At 54.7% G+C, this 18,097-nt stretch overlaps 1 protein-coding gene across 2 annotated transcripts in view; it reads right to left on the bottom strand.

Moving 5' to 3' along the window:
• LRRC75A (leucine rich repeat containing 75A) overlaps positions 1 to 13,400 on the bottom strand; it is a 50,143-nt gene extending 36,743 nt beyond the window's left edge. For both annotated transcript variants that reach the window (XM_001170539.8, XM_003318099.7), the window contains exon 1: positions 12,952 to 13,400. In XM_001170539.8, the coding sequence (XP_001170539.1) occupies positions 12,952 to 13,197 (246 nt within the window). In that variant the 5' untranslated portion in view covers positions 13,198 to 13,400. The remainder of the gene's footprint in view (positions 1 to 12,951) is intronic.
• Positions 13,401 to 18,097: the final 4,697 nt, after the last annotated feature.

Here is an 18,097-nt window from a genome sequence, read left to right as displayed (position 1 = left end):
CCGCCTAAGACTGTTTTTACTCCAAAACGCCACAATGCCAGAAGGCTGTGGAAAACATAAGTCTGCAGCTGAGAATCATAAAAAGTTCAGAGGACTGGCACGTCCTAGGAAAAACTAAATCGACTGGAGTGACTAAGCCTGAAGAAGTGGAAGTTATTTACCGGGCTGGGAGCACTCAGACCTCATTCCCCCAGAGCTGCTAGAGGCAAGGATATGAACAGTCTGGGAAGCTTGAGGGGAATCCTGGACCCCTGCAATACTGCAGGGTCCGGGGCTCATGGAAGCCCAACAAGGAAACCCTGATGTCTCTGCTGGTGCCCTCGGTGCCCCTGACTGGGTGAGTCCAGATCCACTCAGGTTGTCTTAGATTCTGTCTGATCCTCTTTGAGAGCCAGAGACAAGGAGTGGCCTGTGCAGGGTCATACAGGACTGGTAGCTGGAACTTTCTAGAGGATTCCCAATTGCTTCAGCTCCTCGATTCAAGAGAAAGAGGGCAAGTACCTGCCTGAGAGGCACAGTGTTCCACAGTTCATTGCCTCAGGTGATTTGAGAAGGCTGTGCCCAAGGAGATGCATGGGAGAAGGGCTAAAGCTCCTTAAAGGCCTCAGCTGATACTCTAAACTTCTGTGTGGTCTCACCAAGGTTGCCAAGTACAGCTGTGCAGGGCATGTACTGCACAAGGGTGTCTGAGCAGGGCTGAACTCACCAAGCCTTGACTCTGGCTGTGCCCAACCAGACAGGCACCTTCTTCCACTTCTCATAAAGGCACTCTATGGGCTAGAAGCCACATTCCACCTCAGTGAAGGAAACCAAGGGGATAGGCATCCTTGAGTGACCTGACTCAGTCACTGAATGGCCTCTACACCCCCAAGTTCTTGGTTTTCCTGGGCTGCCAGCAGCAGAGCTGTAGCGAAAATCTAACATGGAGGCAGCGAGCTCATGAAGCTTGCCCCTCGCTGGGAACACCTCTTCAGGTCATGGTCCTGCTCTCTGCTTCCTCCAACACTAGGTCATCATTGTCATGACCACCACCATCTCAACATCTTACTTTAAGAAATAAACTGTTGAAAAAGTGTCATTTGGAGCAGGGGTCCCAAACCCCCAAGCCACAGACCAGTACCAGTCTGTGACCTGTTAGGAAGCAGGCTGCACAGCAGGACGTGAACAGTGGGCCAGTGTTCCCACCTGAGCTCCGCCTCCTGTCAGATCAGTGGCAGCATTAGGCTCTCATAGGAGCACAAACCCTATTGTAACCTGCACACGTGAGGGATCTAGGTTGCACACTTATGAGAATCTAATGCCTGATGATTTCTCCCTGTCTCCTGTCACCCCAGATGGGACCGTCTAGTTGCAGGAAAAGAAGCTCAGCGCCCTCACTGATTCCACATTATGGGGAGTTGTATAATTATTTCATTATATTACAATGCGGTAATAACAGAAATAAAGTACACAATAAGTGTAATGTGTTTAAATCATCTCAAAACCATCCCCCACCCCTGGCCATGGAAAAACTGTCTTCCAGGAAACTGGTCCCTGGTGCCAAAAAGATTGGAGACCGCTGGCCGGGCACGGTGGCTCATGCCTGTAATCCTAGCACTTTGGGAGGCCGAGGTGGGCGGAATGCCTGAGCTCAGGAGTTCGAGACCAGCCTGAGCAACACGGTGAAACCCCGTCTCTACTAAAATACAAAAATTAGCCGGGCATGGTGGCATGCGCCTGTAATCCCAGCTACTCAGGAGGCTGAGACAGGAGAATCACTTGAACCCAGGAGGTGGAGGTTGCAGTGAGCTGAGATTGCACCACTGCACTCTAGCCTGGGCAACAAGAGCGAGACTATGTCTAAAAAAAAAAAAAAAAAAAAAAAAGACTGGAGACCACTGACAGGGAATACACTCAAGGTAACTATGCTCCCCATTCTTCCCCTCTCCTGAGGCTGTCCCTCCCCATCTCCTTCTCCTGCCACAGGGAAGGGGCAGCACAGGTCCTCTGTGCCCCAGAGCCCCTCTTCTACCCTGCCTGTGACGAGGGAAGTCAGGCCACCTGTCCCAACCTGAGGAAGCTCAGAAAACACCAAGTTTTTCACTGGGACAGACCCAGGCATCACTTCCAGTACTTCTCCAGGGACCACTGGGCAGGGCAGGGTCTTGGGAATTGGGGACCTGGTCCCAGTCCTGTGTGACCCTGCACAGGCCACTCCTTGTCTCTGGGCTGTTTGCGCCTCTGTCAAACATCTCAGCTCTGACTGCAGCAGGTCTTCTCACCAAAGGAGCCGTGGAACCCCTCCTGCTGCCATTTCCTCCAGTGAGGGAGAAGGGCAGAGGCAGATCCAGGCCCCTTGGCCCTCTAAGGACATTAGAGCCTCAGCGCTGCCTGTCCTCTGATGGCAGCGAGCCAGGACCATTGCCAGGAGAGAGCCGGTGAGACCACAATGTGCAAGGCAGCCAGGTAGCCTATTACAAGGCCACAGGACTACACCAGGTACCAGCACCTACCTGGTGCCAGGTGAGATGAGAGCTCCTCCATGCCTCCCTCTCTGTGGCCCCTGCTCTCTCCTGCCCGCTCACAGGAAGTGTGATAGTCAACTGTATGTGTTTATACATGTAAATCTCCTTTTGAGTCTGTTTCTGTGGAGAACCCTAATACAGGAAGTAACATCCCCACAGGAAGACATTAAGAGCCTTAAGCAGCAAATTATGAACCAATTTCAGGAGCATCTCTCTGTCATGCTGAGTCCACTGTAGGCCCTTCCATAGGAATGCAGAGCTTCAATCTTCCACACCTGGGCCCCGGCAGGTGCACTGCAGGAGGATTCACTGGCTACCCCCTGCCTCCCCCATGATGGCCTGGCAGGAGCAGGTGTCTGTGGGTCGGCAAGACGGCCCTGGCATTCAGCACAGGAAGGGAGACATGTCTCCTCCCCAAGCCCTGTCTGTGCTTGTCCTCATCCTGCATCTGAGTTACAGGTCCTCCAGACAGTGGGGCAGGCAGCTCCAGGCTGACCATTTACCATGAGGAAATCAGAAACAGAGGTTTTGTTTCCAGCTGCCCAGCCCACCACAGAGCCCTGCCTCCCCAGGAGCACCTGCAGCTCCTGTTCCCCTGACTCCCCCACCATCTACAATACAGCCCTTTCCATAGTCCGCATACGCAGAGGACTCCCCAGGTCCCCATGAGGAAAGGGGTGTTGGGGGTACTGCCAGGTGCGCGGTGTCTACTGGGCAGTCTAGGTCCAGAGCAGGAATTCTGACTGTTACGCTTGGTGTGGGGCAGGATCTCCTGGGCCCTTACCTGCCCCCGGTGCCAATGGAGAGAAACCTGCCCCACTCCTGCCCCTTTCTATTGGGTAGGGCCTGAACCTGGGGCTCCAGGAGGCCGTGACTGCATAGACAGAAACTAAGGGCAGTGGGGTGGGATGGGGGGCATCACAGGTTGCCGACTTCCCAGGCTGCAAGTGCTGGCTCCCTGTGGTGCTGGGTGTCCCTCAGTGGACGAGGGTGTCCTGCAAGCCTCCTTGGCACCTGTATCTGTGGATGGAGGCTCCATGGGGACAGCGGCTATGGGGTGGGAATGTGCCTGGAGGGGGCACTGCAGGGGGTTCCGAGATAGCTGGGGGCACTTCCCACAGGTCCCTGGCATGCTCTGGGAGAGACCTGGGCTGAGGGCCGTGGGAAGGCCAAGTGGGCAGGAGAGGGACAGGCTTGAGGACCAGGGCCGCTGGGAGGCACCAGCAGAGCAGGTCAGGCAAGCCCACCTAGGAAGTGGGGGAGACGGGGCTTCCCACAGGTCCTGGGTCTAGTGCCTGTGTCCACTCATGAGCCCCACTGAGGAAAGGGGTTTGCCCAGCAGCCAGTGTGTGCCGTGCCCTGCACCTGTGTAGGCCCCCATGGCCAGAGACAAGGGCAGAGCTGGAATCTGACCATGGCCAGCCCTGCAGTCACTTGCCAGTCCTCTATGGCATCAGCGGCTGCCCTGAGCCCTTCTAGAAATTAGCACCTTGGCCGGCCCTGCTTTCCCTACTTGTCCCAACTGGTGCCAGCTCCACTTAGGTGCCCAGGGACGTATGCTGAGTGAAAGAACCAAGTACTAGTGCACAGTCAGGTGCCAGGCAGGGTTCTTGCCCTCTGAAGGCAAAGGTCCTGAAGCTCGGCTGGGGCTGGCAGGTCTGGGTCTCTGTGGACAGGACAGAGGCTGGAGTAGGGACAGGCTCCATCCAGATGAGCATGGAGAGCAGCCCCTCAGAGAAGGAAGCCATAGTGGGAAGTAGAGGGAGGGGAGAGAGACCAGATGTGCAAGGGGCCAGAGCAGCCCCACAGTAGGCAGAAAGGTGGCAAGGGAGCCAGGCACTGAGTCATGTGGACAGCAGGTCCCAGCAGAGCCTGCCCCAGCCTCATTACCCTCCCCAGTGCTCTGAGATGAATGGTTCGCGGCACACAGGGCAGCTCGGGCCTCTGTGAGGGCTGGGCTTTGCTCATGTGTGAAAGTCTGCAGGTTCCCTGGTTCTGGCCTCTACCCCTGGCACCATGTGATGTGGCCTTTCACCCTCCGTCAGCTAGGACTGCGGTCAGCACAGACAGGTTGGCCTCGGCCGTATGGGGGTCGGCCCCGGTACCTGGTGGGGAGGTATCTGTCCCCTCTCTGTCCTGGGACCGCTGCATCCCAGCTCTTGCACCAGCTGAGGCCAAGGTGGGTGACCTTAGGGTTCGAATGTGAATCTGGCTCAGGGCCTGGAAGAAATAACTGACCACACATGGGAATGAATGGGTCTTTCCAAAACCACAGGCACCTGGTGGAATCTCAGCAGCGGTAGGGAAACTCAGGGGTCATTTCGCCCACCACTCCTTCATTCTGGAGCTGGGGAAACTGAGGCCAGAGAAGGGAAAGGGGTGGGCAAGTTAGGGTTTCCACTGGGGCCAGAACTGAGGACTCCTGGCTCCCAGTGAAGCCAGCCTCCCTTCTGTGCCACGCTGCGCACCTGTACTGGTGGTGGCTTCTGGGGTCCTTGCCATCCCTCCCGGAGGAAGGGAAACAGCTGCTGCCATGGTTTTCTCCTGGTGGGTTGCCTGTTGCATCCCCAGTTCCTAGACTGGTGCCTGGAGGAACAGGAACTCGATTGTTGAATAAATGATTTAATGCATACTACTTTTTTAATTTTCTGCTCATCTAATTTTCTCATTTTTCTATAATTGTATATTGCTTTTATAATATTTTAAAAACCACCATTTTTACTTTAAGCAACATTCTGTCAACTTCACAAAACCACCTAATGAGGCCAGGCACAGTGGCTCACGCTTGTAATCCCAGCACTTTGGGAGGCTGAGGTGGGCGGATCATGAAGTCAAGAGATCGAGACCATCCTGGCCAACATAGTGAAACCCCGTCTCTACTAAAAATACAAAAATTAGCCAGGCATGGTGGTGTGCGCATATAATCCCAGCTACTCAGGAGGCTGAGGCAGGAGAATTGCTTGAACCTGGGAGGCGGAGGTTGTAGTAAGCCGAGATGGCGCCACTGCACTCCAGCCTGGCGACAGAGCGAGACTCCGTCTCAAAAACAAACAAACAAACAAACAACAACAAAAAAAATCCACCCCCTAAGCAGCAAAATAAACATGAGAAAAGGCTTTATGGACTAGAAAGCCATGTGCAGATTGGGGAGGTGTCCCTAATGCCTGCTCTCCTGCCCAAGGCACGGCTGACACTCAGACAATCAAATCGAGCCGGGCACCCTTCTTGACCGCCACCAACCACTTCCAGTTCTCATGGCCCCACTCCCCCACCTTCCCGCTGGCAAAGGATGGGAGGCTGAGAGGGGAGCTGACCAAGATCCGGCAGAGGAACAAGAGTCTGCTTCTCACCCAGGGAAGGGAAAAACACACAGCAGGGAAGACAAAATGAAAGAAACAGAGACACAAAGAAAAGCTGCAGGGAGTGGGAGGCAGAGAGGCAGAAAGACACGCGGACACTGAGGGCCGAGCAGGAGCGAGGGGCAGCTCTGAAGGTGGCCCCAGTACACACTCACACACGAGGGCACTCCCCACTCTCAGCTGCGCTCCTGTGTCTCTCCTGGTTAAGATAAAGTTAGAAACATCAAAATGCCACATCTCTTTGAGCAGCAGCCGTCGGCAGAGCTCCATATGGCTGCAGCAGCCAGGAGTCTGAGCTAATAAAAGTTAAAAAAAAAAAAAAAAAGCTGGGAAATGCTCCTGGAGAGCCACGTGGGCACTGCTCAGGGCCGGGTGGGGGTAGGGAGGAGAGCAGGCACCATAGGAGGGGGTCCCCGCCCCTGCTTGGCGCGCCAAGGTCTCTGTTCTCATCTAGAACACCCAGCCCTTCTAGTAATGGTGAGTCCAAGACGCAGCAACCAAATGTGCTGTTTTAGATGCCTGGGCCCTCTCCTACCTCCATTCCAGTTTCTCTTAATGGGAGAGGATATGACAGTCAGTGCTGAAAGTTTGCGTCCCCTCCTCTCCACTCTCAAATGTATATGTTGAAATCCTAACCCACAAGGTGATGGTATCGGGAGGTGGGGCCTACGGGAGGTGATTCAGTCATAAGGCTAAAGCCTTCATGAATGGGATTGGTGCCCATATAAAAGAGACCCCAGAGAGACCCTTCATTCCTTCCACCATGCCAGAATGCAGCGAGAGGGTACTATCACCAGAAAGCAGCCTCACCAGACAGTGAATCTGCCAGCACCTTCATCTTGGACTTTCCAGACTCCAGACTGTGAAAAATAAGATCTGCTGTTTATAAGCCACCCAGTTTATGGTATTTTGTTATAGCAGCCGGAAAGGACTAAGACAGTCGGCAAGAACAGCCAGGAGGAGCCAGGACAAGCAGTGTGTGTGTGTGTGTGTGTGTGTGTGTGTGGTGTGTGTGTGTGTGTGTGTGTGTGTGTGTGTATGCGTGGGCGCGCATGCGTGGTTTTCTTGCAGGGCACCGGCAGCACTGCTCTTGGTGGGGAAGGGGAGACAGATGGCTGGCTGAGGATCCCCACGCTGCGGGGAGAATCTCCAATGCTGACCCCACCCCCTCTGCATCCTGATGGAGGAGTTGGAGAAGACCCCGGTCACTGGATAACCCTTCTTCAAGGAGTCTCTCCCCTGCAGACAGGGAGTGGGGATGCAGGGAGGAATCATGGCTTCCACCCCACAGGTTACAGCGGGGTGGGGGAATATCCAGGCCCACGGTCACAGTAGAAACACTTCAGAAGTCTGAGCCAAACTCCGCTGTCTCCTGAGAGAGAATGCCAGGGACAGAGGCTGGAGGAAGTGTGTCCCTGATGGGAAGTTTCAATCCATTCTGTAAGAATTTCCTGAAAACAGACTGTGTGCCAGTTTTTATGGCCTCTGCCCCAGAAAAGCACGCATGGCAATGAAATGACACTGGGGGGAGGGGAGGGTGCACCCACCCTGACGGTCCACGGATGGAGGCCAGGGTACTTTAGGACCTCTGAAGACAGCAAAGCAGTTTCTGGTAATCTCTGAGGAGGTGGCATTTGTTCCAGAAAAAAGGACCCCCCAACCCCATCCCACAGCCTCACCAGACCCTAAAGTCAGAATAACCGGCCCAGCTACAGCCCCTGCGGTCATGCTTAGCCACTACAGAGGCTGCTATTTCCCCAGCCAGTGTCCCTGGCAGCCTTGGAAACCAATGAAGCAGGCTCTGACACAGGAATCCCTCTGCATCTTTATCACTGGAAAAGCCTCGATCCAGCCCAGGCAGAGAGCGGCGGATTTTAAAAAGGAAGGTTTCTCTTTGTGAAGGAAATGAACATGATTCAGCACAAGAGCCGATCAGGAATGTGGAGGCCAGACTCTCCCATCAGGCTCCGCTCCCCTCCCGCCACCTCGGCAGAGGCCCCAGACTGCACCTGCCGGATGGGATCCCGTGGTGCCACGGAGCCTGGGCACCATGCCACTCCTCTCTCCAAGAACACCACCGCCTGGCAGGCTGCCAGGAACAGCCAAGCCCTGTGGACATCACTCCCAGAAATCCAACCACACGGAAAGCAAACGTGCTGTGTCTCATGACAGTACTAACAAGCCTGGTAAATCAGCCCACAGTTGCACAGCCGTAGCTGGGGAATCCAAGTGCTTTCTGAGGACACACTGACGACAGCAGCAGACACACACGCGTACGCACATCTTCACGGCACACAGACTCACTAAGGTATGCCACAAGCCTACAGGTTTTCAATACCATACAGTGGATAACAGTGGTGGTGGTGGGTCTCCGCCCTCAGGAAGCACTTGACCTTATCTGACAAACAAAAGGAACATCAGGGAAAAACTCTGCATGGATTGAATGCCTCCCAGTGTGGCAGGAACTAAGAGGCACATGGATCTCTGAGCTTCGGCTGACATGCCCAGGAAGGTGGCCCTGGAAAGGTAAGGTGCATTCAGTGGAAACAAGAAAAGCATTCCAGGTGGAGGAAGAAGAGCAGGCCCAGTGTAGGGCCCCCCTGCTCGGTGTCTGGTAGCCTTCCAACCTGCTCGCCTAAAGAAGTGTTCTTAGGTGGAGGTGGAAGGAAAAAGGTGACCTTCTGAGGTCATTATGCTCATCTTTCTGCTTCTAGGTAGTAATGACCTGTCTAGTCTCCACATCTCCAGGGAGTCTCCAGGTGTCTGTCCATTGCTCAGCTCCACTTGAGGGGCGAGTTAAACTCTTAGGTCCTGGCTCTGTGGCCCAGGCTGGAGTGCAGAGGCTTGATCTCGGCTCACTGCAACCTCTGCTTCCCAAGCTCAAGCCATCCTCCTACCTCAGTCTCCCAAGTAGCTGGGACTACAGGTGCACACTACCACACTTGGCTAGTTTCTGTATTTGCATTTGTAGAGACAGCCATGTTGCTCAGGCTGGTCTTGAACTGGTGAGCTCAAGTCATCTGCCTGCCTCAGCCTCCTAAAGTACTGGGATTACAGGTGTGAGCATTTTGCCTGGCCTCAGTGGTTCTTGTTGGCATTAGCTGATGTGGTTCCTGTTCCCAGGTGCAGAGTGAAGCCAGCCTCACCACCCCAGACAGCAGCAGGAACCAGGATTCCAGGCCCTAGCCATATCGCTGGGAGGCCCAAACAAGTTAACATAGGAACAGCCCTGCTTAAGGGGTGTGCGCCACACTTCAAGTAAACCAACCCCATCAGCCTCTTCTCATGGGAAAGCTGGGGTGCTGGTGAACACGAAGACAGGGGCTACCTCAGCTGGGTGTATCCCAGGGAAACAGACGCCTTTTTCTGCTGCTCCATGACGCAGGCCGACAGCTCAGTCTAAAATTTTGAGGACTCAGGGAAACTGCTGGGGTGAAGAGATGACAGCTCACCCTCAAGGTGGCCTGGCACTTGCCCTCTCTCAATGACGGAAGGTTATTTCTTCTCCAGGGCTCCTTAAAGACAGCAGGCCTGAGCCCAAGGGGAAGGACATCTGGGGAAGGGGAAAGCCTGGAAGGATGGCGGCCAGGAAAGGGCAGAGGAACGGCCTCTCCCATCCAAAGCTGGCTTGTTTTATCTCCACGAGCATTCGCTCCAGATGCTTCTAAATGTGTAGTGAGTTTTTGATCCAGACTGAACCCTGGCCAGGTAGATAGAATCCAAAAAATTCTTGGGCCACGCCTGAGAAAGGATGCCACAACCCTGCCCCTACTGGGGCCAGACCCAAAGTAAGTAAGGCAGATTCTCCTGTTTCACAGTCACCAAGAGAATGTGTCTTGAATGGCAGCACCAACACCATTTCATTCACTTTGTAGCATTTGCTCTGCTCAGTACCCCAGATCCCTCTTTGGGAAACAAAGAAACACAACTCAGAGAGGTTATCTGCTGGGCCCAAGGTCACAGCTGACTGAGGACCGGAAGGCGAGCTGCCTACTTGATCCTTGGCCCTGGACTCTTCTCAGATTACACTTATCTTAAAGGGAAGGGGATTACTTTCTGTTCCTTCAAGGCAGCTGCCTGGCATCCTGCCTGTACCCCTGGCCACAGCTCAGGGTCATTTGTGCTGAATGAGGCCTCCTGATACCTCTCCAGCAAGTGACAAGCTGGAGAGACGCCCTCCAAATCTTAGATGCTGAAGAGGGGCATTCAGAAGAAGTGGCACCAGCAGCCACAATCCTTCAGCCTACCGTGAACTGCCACACATGCACCTGGGTCAGGTCCCTGTTTCCAGATCCCCAGCCTGGAGCAAGTCACAGCAGGGAGAAGGGTGGTATTGGACTGGAGCAGAGATTCTGAACTTGGAGTCTGTAGCTGGGTTTCAGGGGCTTTGTGAACCCTCCGAAATTGCCTGTGAGATTGCGTGAGTCAGTGCATTTGCCTGGGAAGAGTGTGTGTAGCTTTTTCAGAGCCTCAAAAAGATCAAGGACTCAAAGAGGCTAAAAAGCACAGGAACAAAGGCTCCCGAGTCCCCACCAGCCATATGGCTCTGGGCATACACAAATCCAGCAGCCAAACCCAAGTTATCAAATGCAGGAGAACATGCTGTGTGAATGGAGGTGAGGGCTACTGTCCTCGCTGCTGCCCCTCCCTGGTTCCGTGCCTGCTCATTGACACCCACCCCAGGGGCCTGCATGACATTCCTGCAGAACAGGGTGCCCCACGCTTTGCAGACCCCTGTCTTTACTGGCTGTCTTGCTGAGGAAGAGGTTCTTGCTGGTCTGACCCCTGTGAGGCTTGTGTGTTCTCAAGGCTCTCACTAGCTGCTCATTCCCTTTCTGAACATCACCACCTCCAGACTAGAGAAGGAAACTGGAATGGAAAGGAAAATGCAATTTTGGAGAAAGAGCCACTTCAGTGCACAGCACAAATCCAGCTGGACATTCCTCCAAATGGCCTCAGGGTCCTAGAAAGCCACCTCTCTGTCATAGGCAAGTGAACACTCCTGTGCTCCACTCCCACACTGCTCAAGGCCCATGACCACTTCCGGGAGGGGTCCTGCTCCATCCGTTCCAGGCCACACAGGGCAGCTCCAGGCCCACGGCCCTTGCATCCCCAGCCAGGGGTTAAGGGAGCCCAACAGGAGCCCAGAGGCCCAGAGCCTGAGGACCTGCTGCTTTCACAGAAAAGGGGGAAGTCTGATAAGCCCCCTCCCACCCCCCCATCAGCCCTCCCAGTCCTGCAGCTGAGGCGGGTACCAGGACACCAATAAGACCTATGTGCAGATGTCTGAGGAAATGCTTCTTGTTTCAAGGATCCCACAGTGGGGCTGCAGGGGCTTATCTACTCTCCCGCAAGGCAGGGAGAAGCTCAGTGTCCCCAGGATGTGGAATCATACTCAGCCCTACAGGGACTGGGGAGCCCAAAGTATCTGCCCACTTTGGGTCCAGTCTCCTCCCGTGGGCCTCCAAGCGGCCCTCCATCATGCAAGCTTCGCTCTGGTCTTGCACCCTCCAAGAAGTGCTTGCCAGCTCCCTCTGTTCTTCTGTATCCCCCAAAGCACCCATTGCAGGGTGGGGGAAACAGCATGTGATCAGGAAAACCTTACTGTATGGTGTGTAAATAGGATACCATGGTCCGGAAAACCCATTATTCTGTTTAAAAGTGAAAGAGTTACTATAAAGGCCATATGTCAGCTTCCAATTTTCAAAAGACAAAGAAATACACACTGCTAAAGTTCAGTGGTGCATAATGTCATCTTTCTTTGATGACTGAACTCAGAGAAGGCACATGGGGATCCAGCAGCATCTCGGGCATCATTCTGGAAGTTGTTGGGGAAAACAGAGGCAGAAGCAGAAGTCCCACATCTTCCCAAGTCCCCTCGTCTCTGCTTGCCTCTCCCTGTGCAGTGCACAGCTTGGGGACACATACTTTAGGGTAAGAGCGCACCAGATACAAAGGTGGGGAAGAGTGCTGCAGAACCCAAGAGGGATGTGGGTCTGATTAGATTTTGGAAGCTCCTCCCAAGAAGGTGCTCCTACAGCCTCTTTCAGCAGCGACTGGAAAACCCCAGAAAGGTCACCTGAGATTTTCCCTCTGCCATCCACGGTAGACTCCGCCTCTAATGGGGTCAGTCTAGCAAGAATATGGGGCCTGGATTGTCTACCCACCAAAGCCAGGCCAAGACAACCTGCTTGGTGATGCAGGAGAGCAGCTTTGCACTCCCCTGCCTGTCTTATACTCAGCAAAATCCATGGCATGGGCCATGCTCCTCTCCCCACCAAAGAAACTGACAAAGGAAAACAAGCCACAGAGAGGTGAGTGACAGCATTAGCCTCAGGGCAGCCCCAAAGCAGAGGGAACTGGCCAATTCCGCAACATCTGTCCCTAGCCAGTGGGACAGGCACAGGCTAAGGACAGAGTCCTGGCAGTCTCCTGAAGTTGCTGCTGGCCAGGTGGTCACACAGGGCACCAAATCCGGCTCCCCTGTCTCTACCGCTTTCCGCAGGGGCTCATGGTTGAGGATCTGCTAAAGTTAGTCAGGGGAGAGGAAACAGTCTCCTCCTTGAACTACAATCCAGGATACCTCCCAGGCGAGTGAAGGACCTAGGGACTGGAATCTCATTGGCCCCAGGGCTGTGCCCCTGGACTCGCTCTCGGGAAGCCAAGCCAGGTCCAACTGATAACCGCATTCCTTGAGGACCCTCGGCCGGGAGTGACTGCCAGTGGGCAGACAGGAAGAAAAGAGCCCTGGCCCAGATCAGGCAGGCATCCCTGCTTCCCCGCCCACCGACTGTCCCCAGAGACCAGCCTCCTTCTCTGCCTGCGGAGGAGAGCAGTGGGGACATTATGCCAACAGGTCCCCTTCGGCGGGCCTCACCCGGCCAGCCTTCCTCCGCCCTGCCCTGAGGCCCCAAATTCAGCGGAAGCGCCGAGGCACCTGCTGCCAGACAGGGCTCCATCCTCGCGGAAGGGGCCCCTGGGCGGTGCCCCTCGGTGCCCCCGGCTTCCTCGGTTAGGGGTGGGGCGCCCCCCCGGCCCAGCACGCCCCCTGGCCCGGCGCGCCCCCCGCGCCCCCTCCCCGCGCTCACCTGGCGCAGGTGCTGCAGCAGCGTCCCCGCCTCCTCCCGCCGGCCCTGGCGCACCATCCGCAGCAGCTCCTGGACCATGCCGACTCGCCGGTGGTAGGGGGGCATCCCCGCGCCCGCGCGCCCCGCCTTGTCCCCGGCGCGCAGCAGCAGCGACGCCCAGAAGTCCGGCCGTTCGCGTCGGGGGCCCGGCGCGGCGCCGGGGCTGGCTCTCTCCGCCAGGCTGCCCTTGGTCTGCCGGGTGCCCATGCCGCCGCCGCCCGCCGGGACTCTCCGCTCTGGGCCGCGAGGCCGCGTCCCCGCCAACCGCCCGCCCCTCGGCCGCCCGTGCGCGCTCGCCTCCCGGGCTGCAACTTTGGGGGAACTGTTGCGCGCGGGCGGCGCGGGGGCGGGCGGGCGGGCGGCAGTCGGCGCTCCCCGCGCTCCTCCCTCTTGGCTACCCGGGCGCGCTCCCCGGGCGCTCGCCGCCGGCCCGCCCGCCGGCCCCGCCCCGGCCCGGCTCGGCCCGCCCCGCCCCCCGCCTCCGCGCCGGAGCTCCGCGGCGTCGCGCGCCTCCCTCCTCCCGGGCTCCCGCTCCTTCCCGCTCCGCGGCTCCGGGCTGGGGACCACCACCGGGCGCCCCCTGCCTGCGTCCTCTCGGCAGTCGCGCCTCCTGCCGGCGGCAGCGCTGCGCTTCCCGGGGCCGTGGCGCGGGGGCGAGGGGAACGGGCAGGCCCCATGGGCCGTCGCTCTCGGTCCCCACCGAGCTCCCCGACGCTTCCACCACCGCGCGCCCGGTGCGTCGGGCGAGATGGGGAAAGTTTGGAGCATGGGGGTGTGTGTGTTGGGGGGCTGTCTTAGGCCCAGAGTCGGGTTTCTCAAGGTGGGTTCCGCTGAGCCTCAGCGCCCAAATCGTCGGAGGCGCTGGTTAAAAACGCAGGCTCCAAGGCCTCCACCGAGACCTACTGAATGATAATCTCCTCGGTGGGGCCTGGGATCCGCCTTTTTAGCCAGCATGTTGGGTGATTCCCATGCACGCTCCTTTGAGACCTGGCCTGCTTGCAGGGCGCTGTAGTGATGTGGTTGGTGCGTAAACCTGGAAACTGTGTGCGAGCTTATGGGTTGTGTGCGTGCCCTTCTATGGAGAGGGCCTGTTGCTTCCATCATGCTCTCAAAGCATCTGGACCGGAGAGGTGTGAACTCCTGTGTTCTCTTGTTCTCACTCTCACAGCCCTGGAGAAGGGTCCCTGGGGTAGTCCTGGTACAACAAAGCAAACGCACGTCTGCGAGTAGGCCCAGCGGCACACCCTGCTGGCCCACCTTCCTCCCCGTGCCTCTGCCAGGCCCAGTCTGTAAGGGACCAGAGCCCTGGGATCTCATGGTGTTGCCAGGGCTTGCCAGAGTGAAGGCGAAGGCAGGTGGGGGAGCTTCTCTGTTGCAGACCACAGGCCGCCCTGGTCCCAGCGCAGGGCAGAAGCAATTGTGCAAGCTCGCCTCTGACCTCAGCTCTGGGTGTTGCTTGAGGGTGTAAGGGCACGTGGGCTGTAGGGGCAGGAGGCTGGATCCCAAATCACAGGGAGCTGAGCCCCACTACTTAGTGAGCACTGAGTATCAGGCGAGTCTTCAGCTTCTTGAGTCCTGATTCTTCCTGTCAGGCTAGGATAATAACACTGCCAAGAATTGGGAGAGTAAACTCGGTGGACACTGCTAAAGGAAAAAATTATTTAATGACATGAGTTAAAGCATCGTAAGGAAGACTTTATTCAGGACCATTACCATAGGTGTAGGGACCTCTGCTGTGAGATTTTGCAGTTGCAGGGAGAGAGAGATTGAGCTCAACTCCAATTACAGCATGGGCAAGTGGGAATTCGTTGCCAAGGAGCAGGGTGGGGGTCAGTGGATAGAAACTTAATAAGGGAAACATCAGGGCTGAGGGGGATTCTGCCTAAACAGGTTGTATGGAGCACCCTTGACATAAGTAACTCCATCTTAGAAAAAGGGTCCGTTTTACATTTGAAAAAGCCTCATGCCAACAGGAACCAGATGTTCGCCTAATCAATAAAGACTACACCCCACCAGATAAAGACATAAACAGGCACACTCTTTACTATCAGTCCTCACCAGAGGATTCTGTAGCCATAAAAAGAGCAGGACTTCAGCAACTGGAGATGACCATCTGGATAGACCCCATCTTGCCCACACTCTGCCCACATCAAAGACTCTTCCTTGCAAGACACTGAGGACTGTTTGGATCAGGCCAGGAGACTCCCCTTGTCCAAGTCACTCTCCTTGGACTATATTGTTAACCGCTCCTTCCCCATCCCCTTGATGTGGAATGTGTAATCTATAACATTTATATATTGATTAAGTATACTACCATGTATGGTTTGCAGTATTGACTGACTTGTGGAGTGACTTGAGCCTGTATGCCCACAGCTCTTATTACCAAGTGAATGGGGAAAACTAAGGAGAATTTGCCTCCTTGAGAACCCCATGTGGCTTGTGGCTTTTATGACTGAAATAGCATCAATAAAAGCCTGACGTTGTAGAAAGACACACATGTGCATGAACCTGATTATTTCTGACTTTGTGGCACTCACAACACCAACCTAACAGAATTCTTGCTTTAGACAGGCCAGGTGACCAGAGATCACCTGGGGGAGGGTGGGGGATGATAAACCTAATCAGATATTGAAGATGATCAGATATACAAGATGGAGGGTTCTTGCTAAACTGTCTTAACAGGGTCTTTGCTAAAACTGGATTTTACATGGAACTGCAAAGAGGGTCTAGGAGAAGGTTTGGGAGCCTGACTAAAGTTTGGCCAAGCAAAGAATCTTTGTCAATATATAAACTTCAAGCAGAGTAGAGATGTTCTGCAAGTGAGTTCCTCTTCCTGCTCTGTGATCACAGGGTTTTCCATAGGTGTCTTCTCCGTTATCCCTGAGTACCTTGAGTATGAGTCCTGGCATCTCTCCTGCGGGCATTCTCTTCCCTTTGGCCACCCCACTCCCAAATGTCCATCTCTGCCAGCAGAGAACACTCAGCCTTCCTACAAGCTGGCTTTGCAGGGCTTGGACAGCACTTTCCAAACTTACCTGAACCCTTTGCATAGGAGCACACACCTGCTGGCATCTCCAGAGAACCCAGCTTGAAAAATACTTATGTGTCTCTCATCTCTGGTCTGCAGGACCACCAGACAAAGTGGCCACCAAGGAAACCTATTGACCAGGCCCCTCCCTACAGACAGTGAGCTCTACCCACCTGGAGACAGACCACACAACCTAGATAGCCTGTTGGCCTGCTTGAGGGTGTGTGGTTGGGGCAAATGCCATTTCAATGGGAGAGGGGCCAGACCAGCCCCTCACTTGGGATCTGAATGTTAGCCCTCTCCTCTTTTTCAGAGACCTGATTCTATCCTCCTCCCCTTGCTCTTGATTTTTTTACCCTGACTTTTCCTGTTTTCTGGCTTGTTCTCCTCAAGATATGCTCTACTCAACTCTCTTCCATCTATTGAAAAATTTCATTTGCATCTGCCTGCTTCAGTCACCAGTGCCCCAACTTTATCCTTTCTTTTCAGCTAAGATTTTTAGTTTCCCTCCCTCCCTCCCTCCCTCCCTCCCTTCCTTCCTTCCCTCCTTCCTTCCTTCTTTCCTTTTCTCTCTCTGTCTTCCTCCCTCCCTTCTTTTTTTTGAGACAGGGTCTCACCCTGACGCCCAGGCTGAAGTGCAGTGGCACCATCACGGTTCACTGCAAACTTGACCTCCTGGGCTCAAGCTAGCTTCCCACTTCAGCCTCCCAAGTAGCCAGGATCACAGGTGCACGCCACCATGCCTAGCTAATTTTTGTAATTTTTTTTGTAGAGACGGTTTTACCATGTTGCCCAGGCTGGTCTTGAACTCCTGGCCTCAAGCAATCCTCAGGCCTTGGCCCCCCAAAGTGCTGGAATTACAGGTATCAGTCACCACGCCCAGCCTATTGTCATTCTTTCTTTACCTCCATTCATTCCTCTCCCACTTCAGCTTGGCTTCTGGCCACACCATGTCACTAAAATGCCTCTTGCCTTTAGCCTTTAGCAACAGCTAAAGAAGTGACCTAGTTGCTACACTCAGTGGCCACATTCAGTCTTCATCTTACTTGACTTTTAAGCAGCATCTGATCCTGTTGCCTACTCTTTTGATTGAAACTCTACTCCCTTGCCTTGCAAGGAACTACTCTCCTCTAGGTTTCTTTCTTGAGTTCTCCTGGGAGCTCCTTTTCTTACCCTCATTCTTTACTTGTTGCCGTTATGCAGGGTACTACCCCGTATCTCTTCCTAGGCAATGCTATTTATTTATTTATTTATTTGAGACAGAGTCTCAAATAAACTTATTTGAGACAGGGTCACCCAGGCTGGAGTGCAGTGGTGCAATCATAGCTCACTGCAGCCTTGAACTCCTGGGCTCAAGGACACTCCTGTTTCAGCCACCCGTGTTTCTGGCACGTTACCAACATGCTCTGCTGGGCAATATTATTTGTAATCATGGCTTTACTTGCCATGTACACGCTGATGACTCTTTCCAACTTATAAGCTAATAAATTAACCTGTCATTGATTCATGGATGCTAAAAGAAGACATGACACTCTGGGGTCAGAAACATAGGACTTTGTTACTCAGAGCACAGCAAGAAGCATGTGCATCAGCATATTTGCCTCCAAGTCTCACAGGGGCAACATGGGGGGCCCAGATGGATGTTCCACAGGCAGCTGGTTAGCGTCATAGCTGAGGAACACCGAGCCTGGAGCTGCTCATGCAGGGAGGAGTAAGCAAGCCTGCTCTTCCTCCTCCAGGGAGACGGTACCTCATCCCTCAAGGCGACTCGCTGTAAACACAGCACTGAGAAGTGGCCCAGGTTAAAAATGGTCAGGGTCTTGCAATCTTGGCATACACAGCAAGATGTGTGAGAGTGCAAGGGACCCACGGAGGATCATCTCTTCCAATAGTGAGCACTTCATGCTCGACAAATGAGCGCATCCTCTTCCAGGCCTCCCTCCCAATCTACCCACTCCTGTCTCCGCTTTTAGTAACAGCAGGCCAGAAACCCGGGAGTCATGGTGCACTCTTTGTTTAACCTGCATCTTGTTAACCAAGGATAGTTAATGATGCCAAGGATGGGAGCTCTCATTTGCT

The sequence above is a fragment of the Pan troglodytes genome, chromosome 19 (assembly GCF_028858775.2).
Source record: "Pan troglodytes isolate AG18354 chromosome 19, NHGRI_mPanTro3-v2.0_pri, whole genome shotgun sequence".
NCBI lineage: Eukaryota > Metazoa > Chordata > Mammalia > Primates > Hominidae > Pan > Pan troglodytes.
The sequence above is the reverse complement of the archived record's forward strand: the minus strand, read 5'-3'. Positions and strand labels throughout refer to the sequence as shown.